Source organism: Capra hircus, chromosome 14, assembly GCF_001704415.2.
Source record: "Capra hircus breed San Clemente chromosome 14, ASM170441v1, whole genome shotgun sequence".
Lineage (NCBI taxonomy): Eukaryota > Metazoa > Chordata > Mammalia > Artiodactyla > Bovidae > Capra > Capra hircus.
This window is the reverse complement of record NC_030821.1, coordinates 24,886,032-24,913,386: the sequence shown is the minus strand read 5'-3', so window position 1 is coordinate 24,913,386 and position 27,355 is coordinate 24,886,032. Positions and strand designations below refer to the sequence as shown.

Genomic DNA, 27,355 nt, shown 5'->3' with positions numbered 1-27,355 from the left:
GCTTTGGATTTGATGATGGACAGGGAAGCCCTGCGTGCTGCAGTCCATGGGGTCACAAAGAGTCGGACATGACTGAACGGAACTGAAGTCAAGAAAGGGACATTAAAAATCTATGTTGTCAAAACTTAGATGAAAAATGAGTGTACAGTTTAAATATGTATAATGAAAATTAATACTATATTAAGCAATCATAATAGAATTAGGGAATAAATGAAACTGGCTTCTCTGAAGTTCTGATTATTTGGGGCTGAAATTTCCTGTAATTTTGGAAATGTTCCTTTCTTAATCACACCACAGATTTCCATGACCCTTGCTATCTCAGGCATTTTTCACACTTGCACATCTTCCACTGATCATGTTAAAGATATGTATCAAATTACATATCTGCATCAGAACATCTGAGGCTTAAGAAGCAAATAAGATACTCCTTCTTAAATGATGGTTAGAGTAATACACTAATGCCATTAGAATACACCATGAGGTTGCAAATAGTCGGACACAACTGAGCGACTGAGCTGAACCGAACTAATACACTACACAAATTCTGGTGATTTACCAATGATATAGTTCCATTTGCGAACAGATAATGCCAACTTAAAAAGACAGTGTCATGAAGGAAGATTTCAGAAAGTAGAAATGAGAATTAAAATATAGGTTGGAACGGGTGATATTTTCAGGGATTTTTCCAAGTATCAATTATAAGTAAAGAAAGGAAAAAATGTATATACTGGATTCAGCCAAGAAAAACATAGGATTCTCAAAAGATTATAATTTTAATTTATTAAAGAATAAATGTTTGAATTCAGTTCAGTTCAGTTGCTCAGTCATGTCCGACTCTTTGCAACCCCATGAACGAGAGCACGCCAGGCCTCCCTGTCCATCATCAACTCCCAGAGTTCACCAAAACTCATGTCCATTGAGTCAGTAATACCATCCAACCATCTCATCCTTTGTTGTCCCCTTCTCCTTCTGCCTCAATCTTTCCCAGCATCAGTGAACACCCAGAAGTGATCTCCTTTATGATGGACTGGCTGGATCTCCTTGCAGTCCAAGGGACTCTCAAGAGTCTTCTCTAACACCACAGTGCAAAAGCATCAATTCTTTGGCACTTACTTAGCTCTTTATAGTCCTACTCTCACATCCACACATGACTATTGGAAAAACCATAGCCTTGACTGGACGGACCTTTGAATTAAAGGATTATTATTCAGGCCTCTGGGTTCAAAATAATGTAGACCTTAACTTAGGTGGTCATCAAAGCGACTCTGGTTTCTTGTTCTTTGTGCTTAGTATTCTGCTTGCTCTGTATAAAAATGAGAAAAACTTTCAAAGGAAATGGGGCCTATTAATTTGAGAAAACTGGCCTTTTCTCATCTTTTATTTCTCCAGCTTATTGCCTACATATTTGTCTTATTTAGCTGCCTGTCTATCTCACCATTTTTGTCACTTTCAGTATGCTTATGCATATGTACCAATGACAGATACATTTTGCTTGTTTAATTTAGACTTTTTTTGTTTAGCTAATGTTTACTGTGCTTGTCTGTTGTTTATAGTTATTGGTTAGGAAAGTTTTATTTGTTTATTTTTTTGTTAATATTGATAAGTACTCTACATGCAACAATCTTTTCAAGACTTTTATATTTATTGAGTTATATATATTGAGCTGTTTCTCAGTTGCATCCAACTCTTCACAATGCCATGGACTATAGCCTTCCAGGCTCCTCTGTCCATGGAATTTTGCAGGCAAGAATACCAGAGTGGGTTGCCATTTCCTTCTCCAGGGAATCTTCCCAAGCCAGGGATCAAACCTGCATCTCTGGCATCTCCTGCTTTGGCAGACAGATTCTTTTCCACTTTGCCCCTGGGGGAGCCCCTTTATATGTATTACTTCATTTATTTGTCACATCAGTCTTAGAAGGACATCTGCTAGTATTAGATTCATTTTATAGATGAGGCAACCGAGGATCAGAAAGGATAAGAGCTACAGTGCATACCCAGACGATTAGCTCCCAACTCTGTTCCGTTATCTCTTGAGGTCTATAGACACTCATATGCAAATGTACATAATGCAGTCCTACTCATCAGAAGCCCATGTTTTATATGTTTACTTTTTGTGGGCAGTGGGGAGATGAAAGAAGGAAAAATTTTAGTTAGTGACTTTATTGTCAATTATTTTCTTCATTCATATTTACTCTGTACCAAACCACCTATATCTTGTTGATCTTTATATACTTAAGTATCTCTCCATCTCTATCTTGTCCTTAATTTTTAATTTGCCAACCATATGTTATTAGATCTTTTAATCTTCCTACCCACATTCTCTTTTCTTTTGAAACTTCATATGAATTTTTCCTTCTACTTACACATTCATAACTATGAATATAGATCACTGTCATACAACTCTCTATCATAGGCATATCTTCACTCTCTTTTTCATAGGTGCACCAACTTTACTTCATATTTTCCTATCTTCTCACATTTACAGGCTGCTGCAAATAAGTACATAATCCATTCACCTATGGACAGTACAGTAACAGAATATGTCTCTAGCATAGGAAAAATAGTGTAGCAGAAGATGGCACATTTAATACTGCCTGCTCCAAGAGACTGCAGTCCTAAGATTCAGCATTGGAAAGACCTCTATCCTCTAACAAAGAAGATGAAGCTTTTGAAACACATCTTTAAAATGAATATCTATGTTCCAGAGGGAATTATGCAATGGAATGGAACTTATGTATACCTACAGATCCCTTGGTCAGACTTGATGTTCTCATTTCTCGTATTTGCTTTAATGGTTTATTCCATGAGATGTTTCTTCAGATTTCTGGTGGCAGCCACAAACTAATTCCATCATTATTAAAACATTGTCCCAATAATATTTGAGCAGACCATTAGATCATTAATATTGGACAAATTTCAAATCATAAAAAAAAAAGCCCACGGCATTTGAATTGTAAAACATAATTGTATTATTGGAGTTAAAATATTACTACATATAAACAATCTCTTGTGATAAGTAAATCTTAACAGTTTGAATTCTTAATTCATATTGACTCAATAAGTATTTGTTAATACCTATCATGTAAATCATATATGGAGTTTACAAAGATGACTAAGACAGGAAGAGCTCTCATCAAATGCTTAACAGTCTGATGAGGAAGAAAAGACACATATATAAAGAGAAATCCTACAACAGGCAAAATGAGATATGCCACAGGAGAAGCAACTTATCTGTGCAACAGCAATTTATAGGAGAAAGAAGAGAAAAGGCTTCCTGCATAATACTTTGTCTTGAAAGATGGTTGATTTTAGACTTGAGAGCAAAGAATCAGTTCAGTAAAGTTCTGGTCATTCATAAGCCCAAGATGTGCTTTCACAATCCTGCACAATCTCTTTATTTAAAGAGAATAAAATGTTTATCTTGATGATGCTATTTTGAAAAGAAATAGAAAACATTGTTTAACTAGAGATAAGTTTACTATATTAGGAATGGCTAATATAGAGCTCAAGTCTTCTTTGTGCTAAGATAAAATTTATATTCTTGTCTTTATCTCAAGACTTCCAGCCTTAGTAATTCCCACTGTAGAACTCTATACTTAACAAAAAGACCATTTTATGAAAACAAAACAAGTAATTTTCAGCTTCAAATACTAATAGAAATGAAAAAAGGAATAAAAATCTATCTTAAGTGCTTAGTATCTAAATAAGTTCTTTGCCTGCCTTTTCACTTGACATTCCAACACATTCAAAGGACTGATGAGTCCCCTTTATATCTTACCTTTTTTGATCTTAAATTACTTCACTTTAATTATGCTATGAATTTCACACCACTTTTATTGAAAATATCCTCTTCATTCCTCCTGCAAAGTCCAAGTCATCCATAGCTTCCAAAGCTAATTTTTTCCACTAAACTTTTTGAACACTTTAGCATCTTTTGATTTTTTTTTCCCTTACCTTCTTTCATACAATACTAATCATTGTATACCTCTCTACGACCTCGTCATGACACCAAATAAATGCCTAATCTTGCTAGAAGTCTACACTAAGGCAAACACTGGTTTCTCTCTATGTAGATTGACAAGAGAAATATTGTCTTTACTTTCAGCAAAAGACGTTACCTATATCATTTAAACTCAGTGCTAAAAGACAAGTTCTGGTATCACTCTTTGCTGGTGCCCAGCCCTTTCAGTAGTGTGGGGGCAGGGCAGGGAGGGTGGTTAAAGCAGAGACAGCCCTGGAGCAGCGACCAGAAGACATAACAGTGTTGGGAAACTCTGTCAAATTGAGTCATTGCTACCAGGCTCTGAAAGAGAACCGTGGGGGTTATTTTGCATTTTCTTCAAGTGATTATGGAAAAGACAAACTAGTTCCATATGGTGGCAGGGAGAGAACTCAGCCAAAATAAAAATCTGCCCAGCTTGTCAGTACGTAAGACCTTAAAGTTCAGATATCTAAGAGTCTGTCTACTGTTTAAAGGCTCTGAGGCCAAACTCCAATTTGTCATACATACAACTCCCACTGCCTTGGATAATGAAAGAGACCCTCCCCTCGTCCCACCCCCAGTACAGTGAAGATGTAAAAACATGAGAGGTATAACAGTCCCTTAAGTAGACAAAATTAGTGAGAAACTGGATGCATGGTATTGGGCTGCTTATTTTAAAGAAAAGAAAATTATAGAATCACTTTATGATACAGCTGTATATATTGAAACCTACTTCTCCATAATAGAACGCACTATTGTCCCACATTCATTAGGAAATATGCTCTAGTCTTTCTAGTTATTGAAACCTGTAAGTGGAAGAAAAAGTATATTTTCAACAAGAACGACTAAAAAATCGTGACTAATTTCAGTATGAAGGTTTCATTTTCCCTTCAGATGCTAATTGAAAAAATAAAAATACTGACATTCTTTGCAGTCACTGACCAATTGGTACTCATATTGTTTTTCCTTAATTAGGGAAAATAGGTTTAAAAGGATAAACGCCATGATTTTATTTTGTGGCTGCCTTTTTGGTCGCAACTAATGGTGTTCTTTGGGGGTTTTGTGCTATTGTTATTTTTTGTTGGTTGTTGTTGTTTTAGCATCCTTCATACTTCAGTTCCTAAGCCAAATTCTTTGCTCTGAAATAACATTTGCTTTTTATCCCCTAACACATCATCCTTCATGTAAGCCACATCTACACTGGCTGAACACAAGAAATAAATATCCAAGATTCTCATAGTGTTATTTTGGGGGAAGCATTCTCTCCAGTGACTCACACTTTAAGTCCTTTCAGCAGAGTCAGATGCAAGGCTGACTTTGGCCCTTCTGTATATTGACTTTTCTTTTGTAAAGTGGCATTCCGTAAGTAGAAAAGAGAAAGTCATGGATAGTTAATTATACATAAAGCTTTTAGAAATTAACCAGAACCTCTAATAAAAAGAACCACATAAATATTCTGTTTGAGGCTCAATTCGAATAAGTTTTCTTATCTAACTAGAAAAAATACTTGGCATTAGTGAATGGCCAGCAGTTAGTCTGGCCCTATCAAATAACCAACTATGATTGTTAGCTTTGGGTTAATAATTGCTATTCTGTGCTAGCTAAATAGCTGCCAAGAACGAATGAGCCCCTTAACTGTGAAGAGACCTATCCTTGATTATGCCATTACTCCCAGAATCCTTGTGGGACTCTGCAGAAGCACACTTGTCCTCATTTGTAAATATCTTAAGAGAGTGTTGAAAAAATTATATTTAAGAAATGCTATCTTTATTTCCCAGCGCAAGAGAACAACTCTTGCTTAGAAGCATATAAGGAGCCCCCTGCAACATGTTAAGAATATAAACATAGAGGGGATGAATACTCCTGTATATAAATTACAAGTTCTGCTCAGACTTGTATGGTCAAAAATCCACTGTTCCTAAAAATATTGCTCTCTTCTGTTATTTTTTACTGAGATATAATTGGCATATAACATTATATTAGTTGCAGGTGTAAGCAAAGTGATTTAATATATGCCTATATGTATATATTGCAAAATAATCACCACAATAAGGCTAGTTAACACCCATCACCATACATAGTTAAATTTTGTTTTCTTGAGATTAAAACTTTTAAGATATATTCTTCTAGGAACTTGCTAGTATATGATACAGTATTATTAGCTATAATCACCATACCATACGTTGCATCCCCAAGATGTGTTTTGTAACTGGAAGTTCCTACTTTTTGACTATCTGCCCCTATTTTGCCAACCCCTCACTTCTACTTTTAAATCATTGCAGCCACGAATGTCGCAATATTTACAGTGCACTATCTTGGGACTTCCCTGTGCCTCTGCTTCTTGTTTTTAAGATCCCTAGACTGGGCAGGCCCTTAAGAAAATATTTTACTCCTTATTTGGCTTTTTGTTTTTGAGGTAATTTTAGCTAAAGATTTTACCATAAGCATTTTTATATTTTGAATGTCCTCTGATATCGTTTGGCTCTGCACACAATACAAATGAGACATTCAATAACACATAAGAACTAATGAGAATTGAGACATAAGCTCTCTTCCTTTATTCTACCTGCGTAATATATCAGACATGTTTTCATATCCTGGAGTCTCTGAGAATATGAGAACAAAAACAGAATTGGAAAGATCAAGAGAAGTGTATGTGTGTGTGTATTTTTAAATTATTCAGTTGGTTGACAAGGAAGTGGGATTTTGAGCACCTGGCTAAATAAGATGCAAAAGCTGTCTTTCTGAAAATATGGGCCAGGCATATTTTAGTTATTAGAGCTATGTTTTTTTTTTTGGATTTTATTTTACTTGCTACCTTTAGGCTACTGAATGTTAATTATACAAATCGTTAGTTCATATTCATAATTTCTTTATTCAGTAAATATTGAGCTTTCCTTCAGTATCAGACACTGTTTATTCTAGATTCTGGTGATTCAGTTGTGTAAGATACATCAGACACATCTTATGCCTCAAGGAGCTTGCAATTTATTATGAGAGAAGACAAGAAAAGGCAACTGAAATATAGCACAGTTAAGTTTCATCATAAAGGTATCCATCTGGTGTTCTTTGAGATTATACTTGAAATAAATCTTCAAAGATGAGTAGGGGTTCAGCAGCTAGAAATTCTAGGCCTTCCAGGAAGAGAGGACAGAGAAATGAGGATATGATGCTTTGAGGGATTAAGTGTTTGGTAAGCCTGGAGCATTATGTATGTGTGCATGAAATAAGAGATGGGAGGTGTGGGGTTGGTGTGGGAGAAAGTAGAGGAGGGCTAGATCTTCAAAGTCCTTATAAACCACAATAAGAAACTTGGACTGTACCTTTCATGTGTTGGGAAAACAACTGAGGGATTTTAATCAGAGCAGAGGAATTACAATGAGAGGCATGTTTCGCATGAGCCACATGGAGAATGATTCTAAGGAGAAGGGGAAGGATCAGGGCTCAAGACATTGACATAGTTGTAAGATTTTTGTCAGTAATACAAAGAGGAGCTAACAGGACTGTAAGACCTTCAAGTCTTGATTAAGTGGATCTAGAAAAATGTCTCCTTTTAACCACAGATCCTAACATTGTTGATGAGCTGCGTGCTGGTACAGGTCATAACAAAACAACATTGTAGATATTTATTCTACAATTTATTCTAACCCTAACATATATACTTGCATATATGTTTACAGATATATAAAGACACTCTTAAACTTGTGACAATTGATGATATACTCATAGAACAGCTTCAAATGATGTTGAAGAAGTATATGTGGTGGTATGGAAATACAGTCATAAAATCATATATGAAAAATGTGTTGTTAAAAACATTATTTTATCTTCATTTGTGTTTATGTGAGAAGAAACTTTAAAGGCTACAAAACTAACATAAGCGATTACTTCTGGAGTGCAGTTGAGATGAGCCTGTGGGCAGAAACTTTATCCCATTGTTCAGAATTGTTTATAGAATATAATCAGGTATTACATGTATGCATGCATGCTCATTCACTTTAGTCCTGTCCAACATTTTGCAACTCTATGGACTGTAACCCACCAGGCACCTCTGAGAATGGGATTCTCCAGACAAGAATACTTGAATGAGTTGCCATGCCCTCCTCTGAGAAATCTTCCCAACCTGGAGATGCAACCTGTGTCTCCTTCATTAGATATAAATAATATTTTCTATTTGGAGAGGAAAAAAACAAGGAAAAGACTAAGTGTATATAAACTATAATGTCAAGAGTAATTCTTTTTGCTTTTCTCTATTTCCCATATTTCTAATTGTGCATTCCCATTGCCTTGGTAACACAAAGAAACCCTTGCAAATGATGAGGCTTAAATTACAACCCTCATATGAAAGTATTAGGGCTTCCCAGTGGTGCTAGCAGTAAAAAACCCACCTGCCCGTGCAGGAGACGTAAGAGACACAAGTTTGATCCCTTGGTCTGGAAGATCCCCTGGAGGAGGGCATGGCAACCCACTCTCGTATTCTTGCCTGGAGAATCTCATGGAGAGAGGAGCCTTGTGTTCTACAGTCCATGTGGTCACAAAGAGCTGGACACTACTGAAGCAACTTAAAAGCAATATTAAAAAGCAAGAGGCATTACTTTGCCTACAAAGGTCCGTCTAATCAAGGCTATGGTTTTTCCAGTGGTCATGTATGGATGTGAGAGTTGAACTATAAAGAAAGCTGAGCACTGAAGAATTGATGCTTTTGAGTTGTGGTGTTGGAGCAGACTCTTGAGAGTCCCTTGGACTGCAAGGAGGTCCAACCAGTCCATCCTAAAGGTATATTCAGTCCTGAATATTCATTGGAAGGACTGATGCTGAAGCTGAAACTCCAATACTTTGGCCACCTGATGCGAAGAGCTGACTCACTGGAAAAGACCCTGATGCTGGGAAAGATTCAGGGCAGGAGGAGAAGGGGAAGGCAGAGGATGAGATGGTTGGATGGCATCACTGACTAAATGGACATGGGTTTGGGTGAACTCCGGGAGTTGGTGATGGACAGGGAGGCCTGGTGTGCTGTGGTTCATGGGGCTGCAAAGAGTTGAACACGACTGAGCAACTGAACTGAACTGAACTGAACTCTAGCAACTTAGTACAGTCACACATAAAAGTATAAATTATGTTCAGTATATCCAGTCACTCAGTTACTATCAACTTAACATTTCTGCTCACTTATCCACAAAATACAATGTAGAAAATCATTATGTCCTGGAAAGTCTATCCCCATTAGTCAGCTTAAAGCTACTGCAGGGAAAATGGTATTGACTTACCTTAAACCAATAAGAAGGAAAGTCATCACAAATTATAGAGAATCCAAGAATCAGAGTGGGAATTAGCATCACTCATCCAAGAGCGCCTGTGGGCTAAATTTACCCACTCCCAGTGGAGAGGGAGATTTCAGGCCAGCAGAGTCATAGCTACTTAATTTTGAAGTCATTCATCCTTCTCCCCAGACTCCCATTCTGTGTTCACCAACAAAGCAACTTTCTGATTATAATTTGGCTTTCTGTGTGAAACTCCCTCCAAGGAGAACCTGAGACTGGGCGCCCTATTTTGACTGTAAATGGAGACCGGACATAAGTCTCCCTCGGTTTTTCAAGTTGTGTGTCTGCCTCTGAGAGGCTGAGAAAGTGATCATTTTAAAACTTCAGACCGTATCTTGAGGGTCTGGTGAATTCACTCAGGTAACATGTTCCTAGGACTCCCCTTGGTAACCTCTCACCTTGCTTTCCCCTGGTGAAACTCACCTCCACATGGGCTGCCTACAATGTAAAATGCAAATTCCCAGTTGGAAATTCTACAATTTGTGTGATGAGTGACTTTTAGCTCGACATCTCCAGAGTTTTAAAATGTAAGCTTTTATGTGATAATTCAGCATTAGAAGCTTCCTTCAATGTTCTGTTAGCTACAAGTTCTATTAATTATTGAAACAACTGAAACTTGAGGAGGGTTTAGTTGTATGTTTTGCTCTTGCTGAAAAGTCTCTGCAGAATGTATTTGTAAACTATTTTGGCACAGTCATACAACAGTACTGTTATTTGCTAAAAATATATGACCCTTACAAAATAATAATGGGACAGTACATGTCCTTAGGTGCAAACACATCATATTTATATGGAAAATATATTTACGTATGTGTCTTCAAAATATTAACTGATATTTATTATCTATTTAATAATAATGTAAAATTTTGTTCAGAGCTGGTCTCAGTCCTAGTAGCATCTCATTCATAGAGAGATTTAATCACCCATTATATGTACTGTGGGTAGAGAAGATTCATAAATGAGACTCAGGCACAAAAGCGGTAACACACATGGATTTGAAGGGAGTATTGCTAGATGACTTTGATGAATGAGAACACAGGGATATTAGGCAGAGTTAGAGACAGGGGAAGGTCTCAATCAGAGAAGACTTTGAATATCAAACAGAGGCTACTGACAACCTTAACTATTTTGAGTCCTGAGGAGCCAGTGAAGGACCTGAGCAAGTTTGCATTTGTTCAAAGTATCCAGATGGATATGAAAGCAGCATGTCAGGTCCATAGGAAATGAGCAGATGTGAGGGAACTACATTAGGCAACTACTGTTGTTTTGTTCACTAGTTTTTGAATTCTAGACAAATATTCTTCAAAATATTCTCCTTGGATAGTGTGCAAAAGTACTCTGAGATGCAAGTTGAAACCATACATTCCTCAGTCTAGTGAGTAGGTCTTTTTCACAGATAACCAGATGATTTGATGTATGGGAAACTGTTGGAGAGCCCATAATATAGGTCAAATTTTATATGAGAAATCTTCCTAGAGAGTAAAGCAGGGTTTTGAAGAATGCCATATTTGAGGTTAAACAGTTGGAGTTTTGAAATTAATTTTAGGTATACTGCCAGAATGTAGGTCCCTCAGGGCATGGTGACATTCCATTTGTTTTATTTGCTGATATATCTTAAATGTTGAGAACAATTATTGATACATAGTATGTGCTCAACAAATATTTCTTTAGTGAATACATAATGATTAATAAGAACTTGGATTTTATTGTCAACAATTGCCATCACCCTCTTTGAGCTTAGAATGAAAAATTGGGATGTTGATACCTGAACCACAGATTTACTATAAAAATTAAATAACACCAGAAAAGCATTTAACAAAGTGCTTGTCACAGAGTAAGTACCCTTTAGCACATCATCAATATTCAATATTAACAAAATGATAGAAGCTATAGCAACACTCTGTGTATTTTGTTTAGAGATTAATACTTACAGCAATAAAAATAAACCCATTTTCCTTTGGTAGATCTTGCATTATCAGGACAATAAAAGTTTGAGTATATATGGTAAAACAAACATCAAGCACACAAGCTATAGAGAATTTTCAGTTCAGTTCAGTTGCTCAGTCATGTCCGACTCTTTGCGACCCCATGGACTGCAGCAAGCCAGGCTTCCCTGTCCATCACCAATTCCTGGAGCTTGCTCAAACTCATGTCCATCAAGTTGGTGATGCCATCCAACCATTTCATCCTCTGTCGACCCCTTCTCCTCCTGCCTTCAATCTTTCCCAGCATCAGGGTTTTTTCCAATGAGCCAGTTCTTTGCATCAGGTGGCCAAAGTACTGGAGTTTCAGCTTTATCATCAGTCCTTCCAATGTATATTCAGGACTGATTTCCTTTAGGATGGACTGGTTGGATATCCTTGCTATCCAAGGGACTCTCAAGAGTCTTCTTCAATACCACAGTTCAAAAGCATCAATTCTTCAGTACTCAGCTTTCTTTATAATCCAACTCTCACATCCATACATGACTACTAGAAAAGCCATAGCTTTGACTAGATGGACCTTTGTTGGCAAAGTAGTGTCTCTGCTTTTTAATATGCTGTCTAGGTTGTTCATAGCTTTTCTTCCAAAGAGTAAGTGTCTTTTAATTTCATGGCTGCAGTCACCATCTGATTTTGGAGCCCAGAACAATAAAGTCTGTCACTGTTTCCATTTTTTCCCCATCTATATGCCATGAAGTGATGGAACCGTATGCCATGATCTTAGTTTTCTGAATATTGAACTTTAAGCCAACTTTTTCACTCTGCTCTTTCACTTTCATCAAGAGTCTCTTTAGTTCTTCTTTGTTTCTGCCATAAGGGTGGTGTTATCTGCATATCTGAGTTTATTCATATTTCTCCCAGCAATCTTGATTTCAGCTTGTGTTTCATCCAGCCTGGCATTTCACATAATGTACTCTGCATATAAGTTAAATAAGCATGATGACAATATACAGCCTTGACGTACTCCTTTACCAATTTGGTACCAGTCTGTTGTTCCATGTCTAGTTCTAACTGGTGCTTCTTGACCTGCATACAGATTTCTCAGGAAGCAGGTAAGAGAGTCTGGGATTCCCATCTCTTTTAGAGTTTTCCACAGTTTGTGATGATCCACACAAAGGCTTTCATGTAGTCAACAAGGTAGAAGTAAATGTTTTTCTGGAACTCTGTTGGTTTTTCAAAGATCCAACAGATGATGACAATTTGATCTCTGGTTCCTCTGCCTTTTCTAAATCCAAGTTGAACATCCAGAATTTCATGGTTCACGTACATTAAAGACTGGCTTGGAGAATTTTGAGTATTACTTTGCTAGTGTGTGAGATGAGTACAATTGTGTGGTAGTTTGAACATTCTTTGGCATTGCCTTTCTTTGGGATTGGAATGAAAATTGACCTTTTCCAGTCCTGTGGCCACTGCTGAGTTTTCCAGATTTGCTGCATGTTGAGTGCAGCACTTTAACAGCATCATCTTTCAGGGTTTGAAATAGCTCAACTGTAGTTCCATCGCCTCCTCTAGTTTTGTTCATTGTGATGCATCCTAAGGTTCACTTGACTTCTCTACCCACAGGTGGAGAATTGTACTTGTCTGTAAAGTGGAATCTTGCCTCCCTCCCTTCCTTCTTTTTTCCTCCTACCGACTTCTCTGTCTTTCTTTTGTTCAGAGAGCTTTGGTCTTATAAAACATTTTGTTGAAGGGCTGAGTTCAGAGAAGGGAGAAAATTATGAAAAAGCCAAACATTCAACAAACCAATCTTCTGGGTTCTATTATTCTATTGAAAGACTTATCTTTTTTTTGTTTTTTTTTAACTTCAGGTTGTATTTGAAGGGTCACACTGGGACAGCAGGAAAACAGAGCAGCCTGATCTTGCATGGTGCTGATTTCAGCACTAAAGATGCTGATAATGACAACTGCATGTGCAAATGTGCCCTCATGCTAACAGGAGGTAAGTCCTATGGGGCCATTCTCTAAGTTATGTTTCATTGGTTTGAGGCTTGAGGTTTCTTATCTGTGAGAAAAGACTATGATCTTCTGGTCAGGAAACTTAAGAGCAAGTCCCTAGAGATCATTTTGCTCTGCCCACTAATTTACCACATGTTCTTGTGCAAGACATTGTTAGCATATTTAGAAGTTTGCCTCCTCCCCCAGCATGTATGGTGGGGGTGTGCTAAGCTTCGTTCTGCATAAATTCTTAAACCTCTTAAAGTTCCCCTTATCCTACTTTCTAAATACTCATAATGATCCCTGTGGTGGAATGAACAACAATTTGAATATTCAGTATACAGAAAAAGCAAAACCCCAAACTTTCTTACAAAATGCTTTACAGCTGTGTAATTGATCATTCTATTGAAATGGAGTCAAGAGGGAAGAGAAGTGTAGCTGGATCTAAAGTTTTGCAATTCAGACTAGCTATACCAGTGCTTTTACATTATAAGGTATTGACCTCTGCAAGACATTTAGTTGGTATCAGTTCAGTTCAGTCGCTCGGTCATGTCAGACTCTTTGCGACCCCATGGACTGCAGCAAGCCAGGCTTCCCTGTCTATCACTAACTCGTGAAGCTTGCTCAAACTCATGTCCATTGAGTCAGTAATGCCATCCAGCCATCTCATCCTCTGTCGACCCCTTCTCCTCCTGCCTTCAATCTTTCCCAGCATCAGGGTTTTTTCCAATGAGTCAGTTCTTTGCATCAGGTGGCCAAAGTACTGGAGTTTCAGCTTGAGCATCAGTCTTTCCAATGAATATTCAGGACTGATTTCCTTTAGGATGGACTGGTTAGATCTCCTTGCAGTCCAAGGGACTCTCAAGAGTCTTCTCCAACACCACAGTTCAAAAGCATCAGTTCTTCAGCATTCAGCTTTCTTTATAATCCAACTCTCACATTCATACACGACTACTGGAAAAACCATAGCCTTGAGTAGACGGACCTTTGTTGGCAAAGTGATGTCTTTGCTTTTTAATGTGGCATCTAGGTTAGTCATAAGTTTTCTTGCAAGGAGCAAGCGTCTTTTAATTTCATGACTACGGTCACCATCTGCAGTGATTTTAGAGCCCAATTTAGCTGGTATAGGAGATACCATTAAATAATATATTTCACTGAGTAAGAGAGTTTATCCTCTTTCACTTTTTTAAAATTTTTTCTCGCCTTGTGTGTCAAAGAGAAATTCTCAGTTTAGTACTAGCTTATCTATACTTTTTCAGCACTTAATAATTACTCTTCTTAGCAAAGAAAGAGAAAACTCTTCAGCCTCAGTCTCAAGACCCTGGTAAGGCAATAGCATCTACCTCAAATTAATTAAAATGTCTTTAATTTTACTGAGTTTTATGTTTCCCTTTTATTATGGAAAGTGGTGCTGATTTCCTCTTTAAAGGAATGATGTAAACTTTGCATTTTAAAAAGGATTCACAATATTTGATATTTAACAAATCATTGATTTCAAGAAAAATATTCATTAAATATTAATAAAAGTTATAAATGGGCCTGGCAAAAAATGCTCGTGAAGTTGATAAATGACTGAGTGAAGTCTAAGAAACACTGAATTAAAACCTTATGGCAAATGATGTCGCTCAAAATTGTTCCAGGCTCTGGCATAAAAGGAGTTGGCACCAAGCAAAACTGTAAAGGAAGCTTTTTCCCGATGTCTCTCTTCTCACAGTTTCAGTGTTGTTTCCCTCTCTTAATGGAAGAGTAATCACTCCCACCTTTAACTATTCTTATCCTCTGTTTTTTATCCTGTAACAAACTCAAACTACTAGAGAAAAAACTCTCTAAATCTGACATTAAACTTCTCCAAATATAGTATTACTATCATTATTATTATCTTCCTTGAATCCCAAACCAACTCTGTGAGAGACACAGGGAGAAAAACTCGAATGTACATTTTGTACATAAGGAAAACAAAAGTAATTAACTATTCATCATTTTATCCTTAACATCTAGCTTGATAGATTGTGGCACATAGGAACTCAATAAAACATGTGTTGTGTGAATGAATGAATAACCATCTTGGAACCCTTGAAGTCACTTCCAGATTTTGAAACCAATGAAATGAATTTTTTTTCTCATTAGTTAAGACAGCATGAAAGAGTATAGAGGGAACATTTTGCAAAAATCTTTCCAACTTCATCACCATTCCCAGCCCCTTCATTACTACCACTACCAAATCACATCCCATTTGGATTCCCATCCACTCCACTTATAGTAACATCTTTTCAACATCAGACTGGCCTTAGCATTACCAAAGCCAGCTTATTATGATTCTGCCTCTGTCATATCCTCCTCCTTAAGCTTTAAAAATGCCATTTTGACATCACATTCAGAAGTCTTTTATATGCAATTTAGCTGTTAAAAATTTAGAATATTTTGAAAATGTTACCCACAGGTTAGGTTTCGAACTTTTTTTTCCTAAAAGAAAATACCTCTTTTTATTACCTCCATGATCCTTTAAGCGAGATTATCAGCAACTTTATACAAGGACAAAAGGAGTTTGATTGTACTTTTTTTGCCCACTTTAATATAGATGTGCACTTCATTTTCTCCATGTCTGTTTTTACAGATATTTTTTTCTTATCAAATAAATACAACACATGAAAGACCAATAGTAAAATTGTTCAAATGTTTACTTAGAATAGTGTTCCAATATGTTCATATTACTGTCAAAATAATGAAAATATAGAGCAAAGTAAAGAGGAGAATGCATCTCTTGGTTAATGATGAGAAAACTACATTGCTCAGCATTGTGATTTTATTTCTGCTTCAGATGATTGAACTTTGTCATGTTCTTTCATCCATAATCATTCTTGGACCTATTTCTTACCCATCAATAAACACATATATTGAGGAGAAGAAATTTCTACTTATTGCTTGGGCTGGAATAGTCTAAGTAAATATGTTTCTGTAATAAACACCACTACCCTATCAAATATCCTTTTAAAAGAATCCAGGTCTTGCAAAGTGATGCACTCTGCAAAACTAATATGTGGAATTTAGATAGCTAAGAACTGGGGTACATAAGGGTGAATGTCAATGACAGCCCAGGTAACTTGAGTATTATCTGAAACTTATGTTCTACTTAGCTACCCCCACACCACCACCACTCTAGATTCTCTGTCATGGTTCACCTTAGAACCATTTTCTCCATCTAATGATTTTTCCTCTCCTTTTAAAAAGTTTGTATTTTGACTTCTTACATATTTAAAACCATCTCTTAAGCAGATAGATTTCATACTGTCTGAAACTAATAATTCTTAGTTCTCTGTCATCATCAGTTAAAGCTTTTTCTTGTTTATTTATATATTTTTCATTGTTTCCTCTAAAAGAAATTAAGGATAAAGTCAGATTTATTGCCTGCTTAACCGTCCTAAATAGTTTTCTTCAAGTACATGGAGGGATTTTTGTTGGAGAAGGTGATATTGTTGTTACCCTATCTATCAACAGCTGAAAAACAAGAGATAGGCTTAATTAAAAATAGAAGGTATTTCAGCTAGACAGAAAGTAGAACATTTTGTTCTTCCTTCTTCCTAACATCTTAACTTCCTTCTATTTACATAACATAATTTTAAGGAGTAACTGTTAAGAGTCAACTACAATTAGAAAAATGAGCAAGACAGAATAGAGCTTGTATTTTTTGAAGAAGACCATCAACAAAAAGTAAATGATAAATACACGATTTCACATTATAGCAAGTTCTGGGGACAAAATATAGCACGTGATAGTTATTAGAGGAAGGGAAAAGTGACTTTTGATGGAGTTTCCAGGAATCAAAGGCTGGAATGAGTTGCCAGAAAAGATTGTGGAGGTCTAGTTATGGACACCTTCAAGAAAATATAAAGGTAGTTATATGAGAGAGTTTACATATGCACGTTCCTATAGTTGCCAGCCTACATAAGATTGTCTCCTACGTTTTCTTCTGGTTCTGTGATTTTGTTATTCTGTGTACTCTTAGTGGCTACAGTAGAGAAAAACAAGTAATATTATTTTTCAGTTTGGTTGTAGTTCATTGTTAGTGGAAATATTTGCATCAGTAGAAATAGATACCACAGTGTTTTATACCTCCTTTTCCAGACATAAGGTACTTATCTCTACCTTACCAGAAATTCTTCTGTCCAATTTAAAAACTGAATAATTTTTATGTTTCATTACACTGTTGTTATGGGACCATACCATATATTTCAAAATCAAAGTTGCCACACACATTTTCTATGAAACTGACCTCTTAGTTAATCATTAGAGATGATTTGTTAGTGTGCATTTATTATAAACCAGGAATATCTATGTTCTGTGATTCACTGACCTTAGGAAAATGTGTAAGTTTTGTCCTTAGGTTCCCCCTTTATTTAGTATATTACAACAAATGTATATATTTCAGTAGTGGGAGGGATAAATTTAAGAGATGATTATAGGAAATATTTTCTTAGTCTCACAGGAGAGCCCTTCTTGTACCCTCATGAACCCAAGGAAAGAATCAGTTTCATTATAAACTTAATGTTTTCCCTATTATTTAATATTTACAAAATGAAAATGTAATATCAGTCAACACATGCTTTTGTTTATATGGATTTATTGTATTAAATATAAATATGCAAAAACTATGACTCAAATTATGAAAATGAAAACCTTTTCTCATTAGATTTTTACATGCAAAGAAAACATGGGCTTTGGTACCAAATTAGTATTCTTCAAAATATATTTTTCTAAAATTCTGCTAGAAACTATAATTACTAAAGGTTACTGACCAAAAGAAAAGAAAATGACCCCTAACAAAATATGGTATTGCTTTACATTCTTTTTCTTACCTTTTCTTTCAATACAATTTTCTTATTTGGTATCTAATATAAAAGCTATGTAAAAATGTGACCTAACCCTCTGCAGAAAGAATCTGTTGTGGTAGAAACTCCAATCTGTTTTCCCACGCATAAACTATGTTAGTCGACAGACAAGACTTTGCTAAAGCTAGCAAGGGATGTTCTCAGTTCAATTCTAAAAGACGGGATAAAGTCATACACATAAATTCTTAGTACACCCTCGAACTTACCAGATGCTAGCAGTAGAGAGTTGATAAATACTTGCCTTGCCTGCTATATAACCTTGAAGAAGACAAAATGGAAGAAATTAACAGGCTATCTAACTGGTTAAAGTGACAAGATCTTTGGGAAAATGTAATCATCTTAGAGTTTTTGATAACCATTGTCAGATAACTGGCATTCCCTAGGTCTTAAGGCAAACATGTTGAGAGAAAAGATCCATATGGATAATTTAAGATTAACCACAGATATTTACATTGCATTACTGTATTTCAAAGCAATTTCTTATTTAGTACATAAGCCTGTTTCACAGAAAAGGTACATTTCTTGAAGGCAGGGACATCATGCTCTCCACCATTGTGTCTTCAGGGCCTAGTATAGTGCTTGTCTCACAAGATGTGCTTAATAAATTTTGGTTAAATGCATGAGTAGGCTATCAGATTCTGAAAGGACATTGTGAAATCACAAATGATCTTGGTGAAAAGACATAAAAATAAATGAATGTGAATATGAATGTGACTTTTTCATGGACTTAGATTTAAAATGCCAAAGTATGTATATGTCTGCCCTGGTGGCTCAGATGGTAAAGATCCGCCTACAATGCAGGAAACCCAGGTTCAAACCCTGGGTCAGGAAGATGTTTTGGAGAAGAGAATGACCACTTACTGCAGTATTCTTCCCTGATGGCTACTTACTCCAGTATTCTTGCCTGGAGAATTCCCTGCACAGAGGAGCCTGGTGGGCTACAGTCCATGGGGTCGCAAAGAGTCAGACATGGTCTACTGAGCAACCAACACTTTCACCTTCACATGTGTATATTAATTTGCATGCACACACATGGAACAAAGGGATGAATATTAAAGACTAGAGCCAAATTTTAAGAATAACCTAACCCCAGAAGACTAAATTCCATATTGGAAAACTTTTGAGTGTTAGGTTTATAACTTTCGAATAAATTTGAACATTCTGACTGCAGAATTTAGGATTATATTCCTGTTCTCTGGGAGGAAGTTTATATTTATTGGAAAAAGAAAAAATAACATCAGAAAATGTCTCTTAAAAGTTAAATTTGGAAAAAAGTGAATAAGAACTGATAGGCCTATAACACAAGGCTGCCACCAAATTTTAATAGTTGATAAAAATAGCAAAACAATTTTGTTTATATTTTACTCTAATAATAAGTAATATAGTGAATATACATTGCACTCTTAGTGTATAACAGTCATTTCTGCATGATCATAAATGACACACTTAATAATTTAAAGGACACTTCCATTAACCATTCGAAATAGAGATCTTTGGTGAGAACTAAGATATGGAAGACTTAGCTAAGTTGCTTAAGGTCACAGAATTAATGTCAGAGGATTTAAATATGACCTCCAGATAAGCCATTACCTTATCCACTCCCTCTACTGCCATTCTTAAAAGAAACAGCACACAAAGACAAGAATTTAGCTCTGTTTTACTGTTTGTGGCCCATTTTCATGAGGATTTCCTCACTTAACTAGTTAAAAGTAAAATGAAGTCCAAGGGAGGAAAGAGGCAGTAAGAGAATACCTAAAGGATTAAAATGAATTCAAGATTACCAGCCAGGATAAACAACTTTCTATCTATGGAACAAAAAGAAGAGAAAGGGGAAAAAAGCCAAGTCCTTGACTTGAAGGGGGTATGGAATGAAATGACAGAAGGAATGCAGAGTTCTGGAAGGATCCTTCGGCTCCGCACACAAGAGCTTGCAGCTGCTCCTTGAGGCTAGTTCTGGGTAGGAGCCGGATTTGTACCCATGAAATCAGTGGGTGATTTTCATGATGGTCCCGATGATCACTGTGTCACCAGTCAGTTTTCCAGCCTCATCCTTAGTTAGTGATAAAAGAGGAAGATTCTTATTCTCTGTGCCAGTTCTTTTGCATGTTGCTGATTAGAAAGAAATCCATAACCGCAGATAGATCTTTTTATTTTGCTGTACTTTTTACCTTAGAAAAGAAGTGTTGAGAGACATTTTGTTTAGGATCAGAAGAATTTGAGAGTTAGGTTTCCTGACTTTCAAATAAATTTGAACTTCCTGAGTACAAAGTTTAGAATCAAGTTCCTGTTTTCTGGGCAAAGTTTCATGTATTGGTGATAAAATGTGAATTTTCTGCTTCAAAGATAAAAGACTCAAATGATTTTTCAAGGCCTGGGAAGCCCAAGACAGTTATTCCAAAACTAAATTTTAATGAGTTAAGTGTAAATGAATTAGAAACATGCTTCTCAGATTTCTTATTAAAATATACATAAGGTTACAGGTTATGAAGAAAAATGCTTGGCAAAGTTCATCTCAGCAATTGCCAATCTTAAAACATTTAAGACATTTTATCAGTTGTCCCAACAGCAGATGGAAGCTGCCGCTCCCTTCCATCCTTTGCTTTCATTGCTAAGTTCTTTAGAGCTTAAAGTGCTTCTTCTAATTAACTTCTTTAACATATTGCTCATCTATCCCCAGGCACTTATAGAACAAAGTACAAAGCTGGTATCGCTCCAGAATTTTAGAATATATTTAATTCAGCTATTTGATATCTAATCGGAGAGGAAATGCAAACCCAGGCATACTCCTTTATGTGTTCACAAGGATACCTTCAATCTACGCAAATTTACATTGTTCTGAGGACCCATGAGTTCATATGGTTATCTATGAATGCCAAAGGAGATTAACCAGGAGTAACCAGGAGCTTGCTGTACTTTTTGCCTGCTTTCTATGAATATGCTTTAAAGCCACTTCTTTTCAGGATTTATGTTAAATGACCAGGTCATGCTTAATTTCTTCAAAGAGAGGTAGAAAGTGGACCAACTTAAATATTTGATACAAAGAAATTCCTTGTTGTTCCTTGTCAGAAAAAACAGAAAATACTTACTTGCATACAGATAACTAGTTTTGCGAACTTGAAGTTCAGAGTATTTTATAAAGGACTGCTGCTGCTGCTGCTGCTAAGTCGCTTCAGTCGTGTCCGACTCTGTGTGACCCCATAGACAGCAGCCCACCAGGCTCCCCCGTCCCTGGGAAGAACACTGACACTACAGCTGAATTTGTCATGAGTAATAATTGCCCTTTCATTTTATTTTTTGCCATCTCTGTTTTTTTAATTGGAGGATAATTGCTTTACAGTATTGTGTTGGTTTCTGCCATACATCAACATGAATCAGCCATAGGTATACAAATGTCCCCTCCCTCCTGAACCCCGCTTCTATCTCCTGCTCCGTCCCACCCCACCCCACCCCACCCCTCTAGGTTGTCCCAGAGCACTGGGTTGAGCTCCCTTTGTCACAGAGCAAATTCCCATTTGCTATCTATTTTACATATGGTAATGTGTATGTTTCCAAGCTATTCTCTCAATTCGTCCCTCGTTCTCCTTCCCCCACTGTGTCCACAAGTCTATCCTATATATCTGCCTCTCCATTACATGCAGATTCTTTACCTCCTAAACCCTAGGTAAGCCCATAAAACCCGTATTAGATAGTTAAGTCCCATGTCTTTACAACATGAACACTGAACAACTGTACTCGCTTGAATCCAAATTATTTTCATATTTCTCTAATTAACCCTACCAAGCAAATAAGTAAATATGTTGGCACTGATGACTTGGTCTTCATTATTAAATGATTGTGATGATCCTGTAAGATCGGATTCTTTTTATTCCTGCTCTAAAGTTTATGCCTGCTTCCTAGATAACTTACAAAAGAACATTTAGATAGGCTTTTAGAGGATTTAATAGTATACCATCTTATATGATCTCTGCACCTGTGCTATGAAAATGATTGATTAGATATTTATGATCCACATCTTAGGAATGAGGAGGTAAGTGACTATGTGACATTGGAAAAGTTCCTTAAATTGTCTGAGCATCAGGGTCTTCATTTCAGTACTTGCCACATAGGGTTGTGTGGGGAATAAACTGAGAAAATGTATATAAATATTTTAGCAGAGTCCTGATACATATTAACTGTTCAAATATCAAATGTTACATAAACTATTGCCTAAGATCCCTTAGCTATTAACTGGTGAAGTCAGCATCAAAGTCAGGGCCTTCTAATTTCTGCTCTGGTGCTCTAGGCTCCCCATTGCCCACAAGAGCATTTTTAAACATACAATAAAAACCTCCATGTTCTTGTTCCCGTTGGTTTTGCCAGCCCCTTGTTCTCCAACCCCGTACCCACTGGCATTGCAGCCAAGCCAAGCTGCTGGCAGGCACTCTCTCCTGCTCTGCCAGAGTACGTACTGTCTTTAGATAATCTCTTTCCATCCTGTGAACTCCCACCCATCCTTGAGGATCCAGATCAAGTGATGAGTGAACCTTACAGACCCACAAACAGGACACTCTGCCTCTGTCCCCCAGATTTTCTTCATCTCTGTTAAATAGCTATCTTCTCATTTAACAGTTTGTTTCTCTCTTACACAAAACTGTATACTCCTTGAAGTCAGGAATTTTGTTTTACTCAACTCTGACCCTATATCTGTCCATTGGTTAGTGTTTGTTGAACTGATTCTAGGTTCAGTTTCCTCCCCTTCATCGTGCTGCCACATGTGCTCAGGGTGGCTTTGGGAGACCACAGTTAGAGAACAAGGGCTCTAAATAATATTTAATTAGACATTTAACCTGGCAGATCTGGTTCTCCTGGTGAAATATTGGTTCCCGTTCCTAGACAGTGTTCTACTTGTTCACCTGATGTAGACAAGTAGACTGGATAAACTATAAGATTTTCCACATTGTTTGAATTTCCACCAAGATTGCCATTTTTCCACCTTCATTTCCTGCAAGTCTTTCCCTTGGCCACTGGATACCACCAACTACACTGATGTTCTTTTAGTCCCTAAACACCAAACTCTCAGCTCCATGGCCTTGGCATGTGCTCTGCTTTGCTTAGTAGAGTCTTTCCCCATCTTCACTTTGCAGTCTTCTCATCTGTCAAGTTTCATTAAAAATCAACTTCTTCCATGAACATGGAAAGTCAAATAGGTCTCCTATTATTCTCCTTCATAGCCCCCTGATTCTAACTCCCCCTTCCTCTTCTCTGTTTCCTCCTCCCCTCATCCTCTTCTTCTTCCTTTTGCCATCATCATTTCCTAATAATTTGTAGGTATTTTATTTATTTGCTACATTTTTTCTTTTGCCTGTTTGTCACATTGGAAGTAAACCCCATAAGAGTAAGGACCACATCTGTCTTGTTGAGTGTTGTATGACAACACTTCATGAGGATTATAAATTGAATAAATAAAGAAAAAATGAATACAATAAACTCAGATGTTATATATACAGGTATCTATCAAATATAGCTTTAAAAAAACTAATTCAGACCATATAGGCTTTAAAAGAAAAAACAATCTGTCAATAAATCTGTAGGCCCTTACCAGTCATCTTCTAAGCAAACTCTGTTAGGTGTGGCACTAAGAATATGGAATATAAACCATGCCTTTTCATTCATTGTTGCTGTTGTTTAATTGCTAAGTCATGTCTGACTCTTCTGCTACTCCATGGACAATAGCCTGCCAGACTCCTCTGTCCAGGGGATTTCTTAGGCAAGAATACTGGAGGAGCTTGCCATATCCTTCTCCAGAGGATCTTCCCTAACCAGGCATCAAACCCGCATCTCCTGCATTGCAGGTAAAAGACTATGTGATTTGATCTTCAGACCCTCTCAGCTTCAGGCTACTGTTGCTCTTGTTAACTTTGACCTATCCATACTGGTCTCCTTTCAGTGTCTCCAAAATGCCTTTCTTCTTACCCGGAACATTTTTCCACTTTACTCATTAGGAAGGGTACATAAGATCAGTTTATCCTATCCTCTCATGTGTCCCTACTTTTTCTTGTTTCTTTCCAAAGTTCACTGTAGTTTCCCAATGAATGTATTCTTCAGCCTGTGCCCTTCATTGTCAGGCTATGTTCCAACAGACGTCTGCCTTCCCACACTCTTCAGAACTCTTATGACTTTCTATGAACCAAACAAATCCACACACTTTTGCTCTGAGTATCTTAATGTAACTTGGAGGATCCTTCTATGATTTGTAGTAGTCCTCAACAATAGAGTAACTGTGCTTGCTTTAGACACCATGGTGGATATTTGAAAGACTATGAACGGCTCATTAACATGATGGAAGAGTGCCTCAAGAAGGTCATAGAAAAGGAGGAGAAAGTTAAAATACTGAAGCAATCAAGTTGAGTTTCATTTTGTCCTTTAAGAGTCTTATGGGTAAATAAATTTCCTAATATCAGAATGCCTTTTTTAAAAATATAAATAGCATATTTTTACTGGTTGTACTTACCAAAAAAATTTAAAGGAATTAATCTTAAGAAGAAAAAGGTGGAATTTTACAGTTTCCTCCTTCTTTGCCAAATAAGAACTTTCTTGTCCCCCGTGTTTTGACTATATTAACATCTATGTTGTTTGCATACAGTTGCTAAAACATTAAATACAGTGTCTTTCCAAATTCATTGACATACCTTACTTTTTTCCTAGTATGAGTTAGTGATTAATATAGCTTGTTAGGCCTCTAGTATGACTTTATAAATACAACCCAGCTGTATTCACCCTCCAAAATTGAAAAATGAGAACTAGTTTTTCTCCATTTAACTTTTTCTAAAGTTTCTGCAAGATGATGCTCATGTTACAGTTAAACATCAGCTGTACAGCTTTCTCTTTCTTTAGCTATTAGTCCCTTAGGTATAACTCTGTAATCAAAGGGAGGTCAACTGTATCTAAATACAAATATGCCAGAATGTCTCTGGCATAAATCTCTCCCTAAAGATTTTAGTAGTATTACTTCAGAAGAGAGGGGGGAAAGTACTATGTTTTATCTAAAAGCTAAGAACTTAATTCATTTAAAAAATGAAGTACTGAGTTATCCTTGCAGATAGCTATGTGAGCACAGGATCTATATGTTACTCATCATTTTTCTTTTCACTAAGTTTAGAAAGAACTTTGATAATCACAGGAAAACATGCTGCTATATAGGAACTATGTGGTTACTCTCAATGAATGCTTCCCATATTGCTATAAACTGCAGAGAGGGTATAGCCGTCCAAATTCATAGTTGTTTTCTGGTATCCAGTTAATTTCAGAAGCAGCTAAGGGCCAGTAGGCAAAATTATGAACTACATGGAGGACATTTCTTTCTGTTTAGATGTTAGCTGTCCAAGCTTCTGAACTTCATTGCTAATAATTAATTGTTCTATTTCCAATAACAGGCTTCAGGTGGAATGCCTCTGAAGGGTTTCATTTTACTTACCCTTTGTACAAATCCAGGCCTGACTAGATCGTATCCTGAAACCCAAATGTTTCCCATCATTACATTGGGAAATGAGTCCCAATGGAGTGACACTGAAAGCTGATTTTCATGAGAGCATTCCTCTTTCTGATTGTACACTGTCTGTTGGATGCTATTTAAAACAATTTCACTACCAGGAAGATATTTTTTGAATACCTCTGATTTGCAAATAATCATAAGTATGAATGTTTCCCTTCAGTAAGTGGCATGAATTTCCAAATGTTCAATTTACTTATGTAATTGTTTCTTCTCCTTCTCTTTCATTATTAACTAATTTTTCAGGCTGGTGGTTTGATGCCTGTGGCCCATCCAATCTAAATGGAATGTTTTATACAGCGGGACAGAACCATGGAAAGCTGAATGGAATAAAATGGCATTATTTCAAAGGGCCCAGTTACTCCTTACGCTCCACAACTATGATGATTCGACCTTTGGACTTTTGAAGGCACAATAGCAATCAAGAGCAATTATAAAAGCCACCAAGAAATCTGGAGAAGCCACCAGATGAGAAACTGCTTGAAAATTTCGGAAGCAAACAATATGGTCTCCCTTCTAGCAACAAGTAGCAGTTATGTGAAGTCACCAAGGTCCTTGACTGTGAATTTGGAACCTTTTGAGTTCACAAAGTCTCTGCTTGGGATGATTGATTGTGTTCATACGGCTTGACTATAGACTGTCATTCACTGTCATGCTTTTAAAAGGGAAGAAACTGTTAAGCTCACTGTGCTTCAAACTACTACTGGATTTTATTTTGGAACTGTGGTAGCCAGATGATAAATATGGTTTATTTCATGTAAAACCAAAAAAAAAAAAAGAAAAAGAAAAAAGAGAGAGAAGAAAATGAACAACAAAAAGCATACATGAAGAATAAAAACTGGCTTGCCATAATCCTTTGGAAAAGATATATTACACCAGTGAAATGGTGTTATTTCTATGCAAACCTAATAAGTTTGTACTGTTGCACAATTTTAATAAACGTTCAGGAAGAACAGCATTGCCCTCTGAGTTAGTGAAATGGATTTCAGAAGTCTAATTCCTAAATCATACTTGCTAGTTGATTTCAGTTAACCCATCTTCAAATGTAAATTCCATTTTGGTAAACTATAAAGAATTGTAGTGCATGAAGAATAGCAGTGTGAATTAGAAACATACTCTGTTATTCTTTGATTTTTTGATACGGTTTTCAGAAAAAATGCACATAATCAACTATTGGACATATGAGATGAAAATTTATCCTTCCCCCCATGCTATAGTTTTCATTTATTTTAAAAACTGGCTGATATATAAATATATTTATAGCCTGAGTAAAATTTAAGATTGTGAAATATATCATCAAGCCCTTAAAATAATATACATGCATTTAATATTTCCTTTGATATTATACATGAAAGCAGTATTTTAGAGTGTAATAAGTTGAAATAAAACCTAGTAAACTGGAACAGGTCATTTTACAGTATCTTCTTGCATGTGTCCACTTAAGTGTAACTTTATTATTTTTAAAATAATTATCTTCAATTCTTCACCCTGTTATTTCATGCTAATTTAATTTTTACTAATTAACTGAAACTTGCTTTCCAGATTCACTCTGTTCCAGTTTCTATAAAAGATACACTTTGAAGTCTATGAAAAATGAAAGAAGAATTATAAATATCATTGTACATAGCATGTTTATATCTACAGTAAACCTAATAGCTGTTTATTCTGGAATATGCAACATTACCCTCAATTGATGCAAATAAGCACATTTTCAAAAAACT

General features: G+C 36.4%; 1 protein-coding gene across 1 annotated transcript in view; it reads left to right on the top strand.

The window, feature by feature from the left end:
- Positions 1-26,412, top strand: part of ANGPT1 (angiopoietin 1) — a 305,768-nt gene extending 279,356 nt beyond the window's left edge. The window contains exons 8-9 of the mRNA XM_005689163.3: positions 13,094-13,224; positions 25,881-26,412. Coding sequence (XP_005689220.1) covers positions 13,094-13,224; positions 25,881-26,041 — 292 coding nt within the window. The 3' untranslated portion in view covers positions 26,042-26,412. The remainder of the gene's footprint in view (positions 1-13,093; positions 13,225-25,880) is intronic.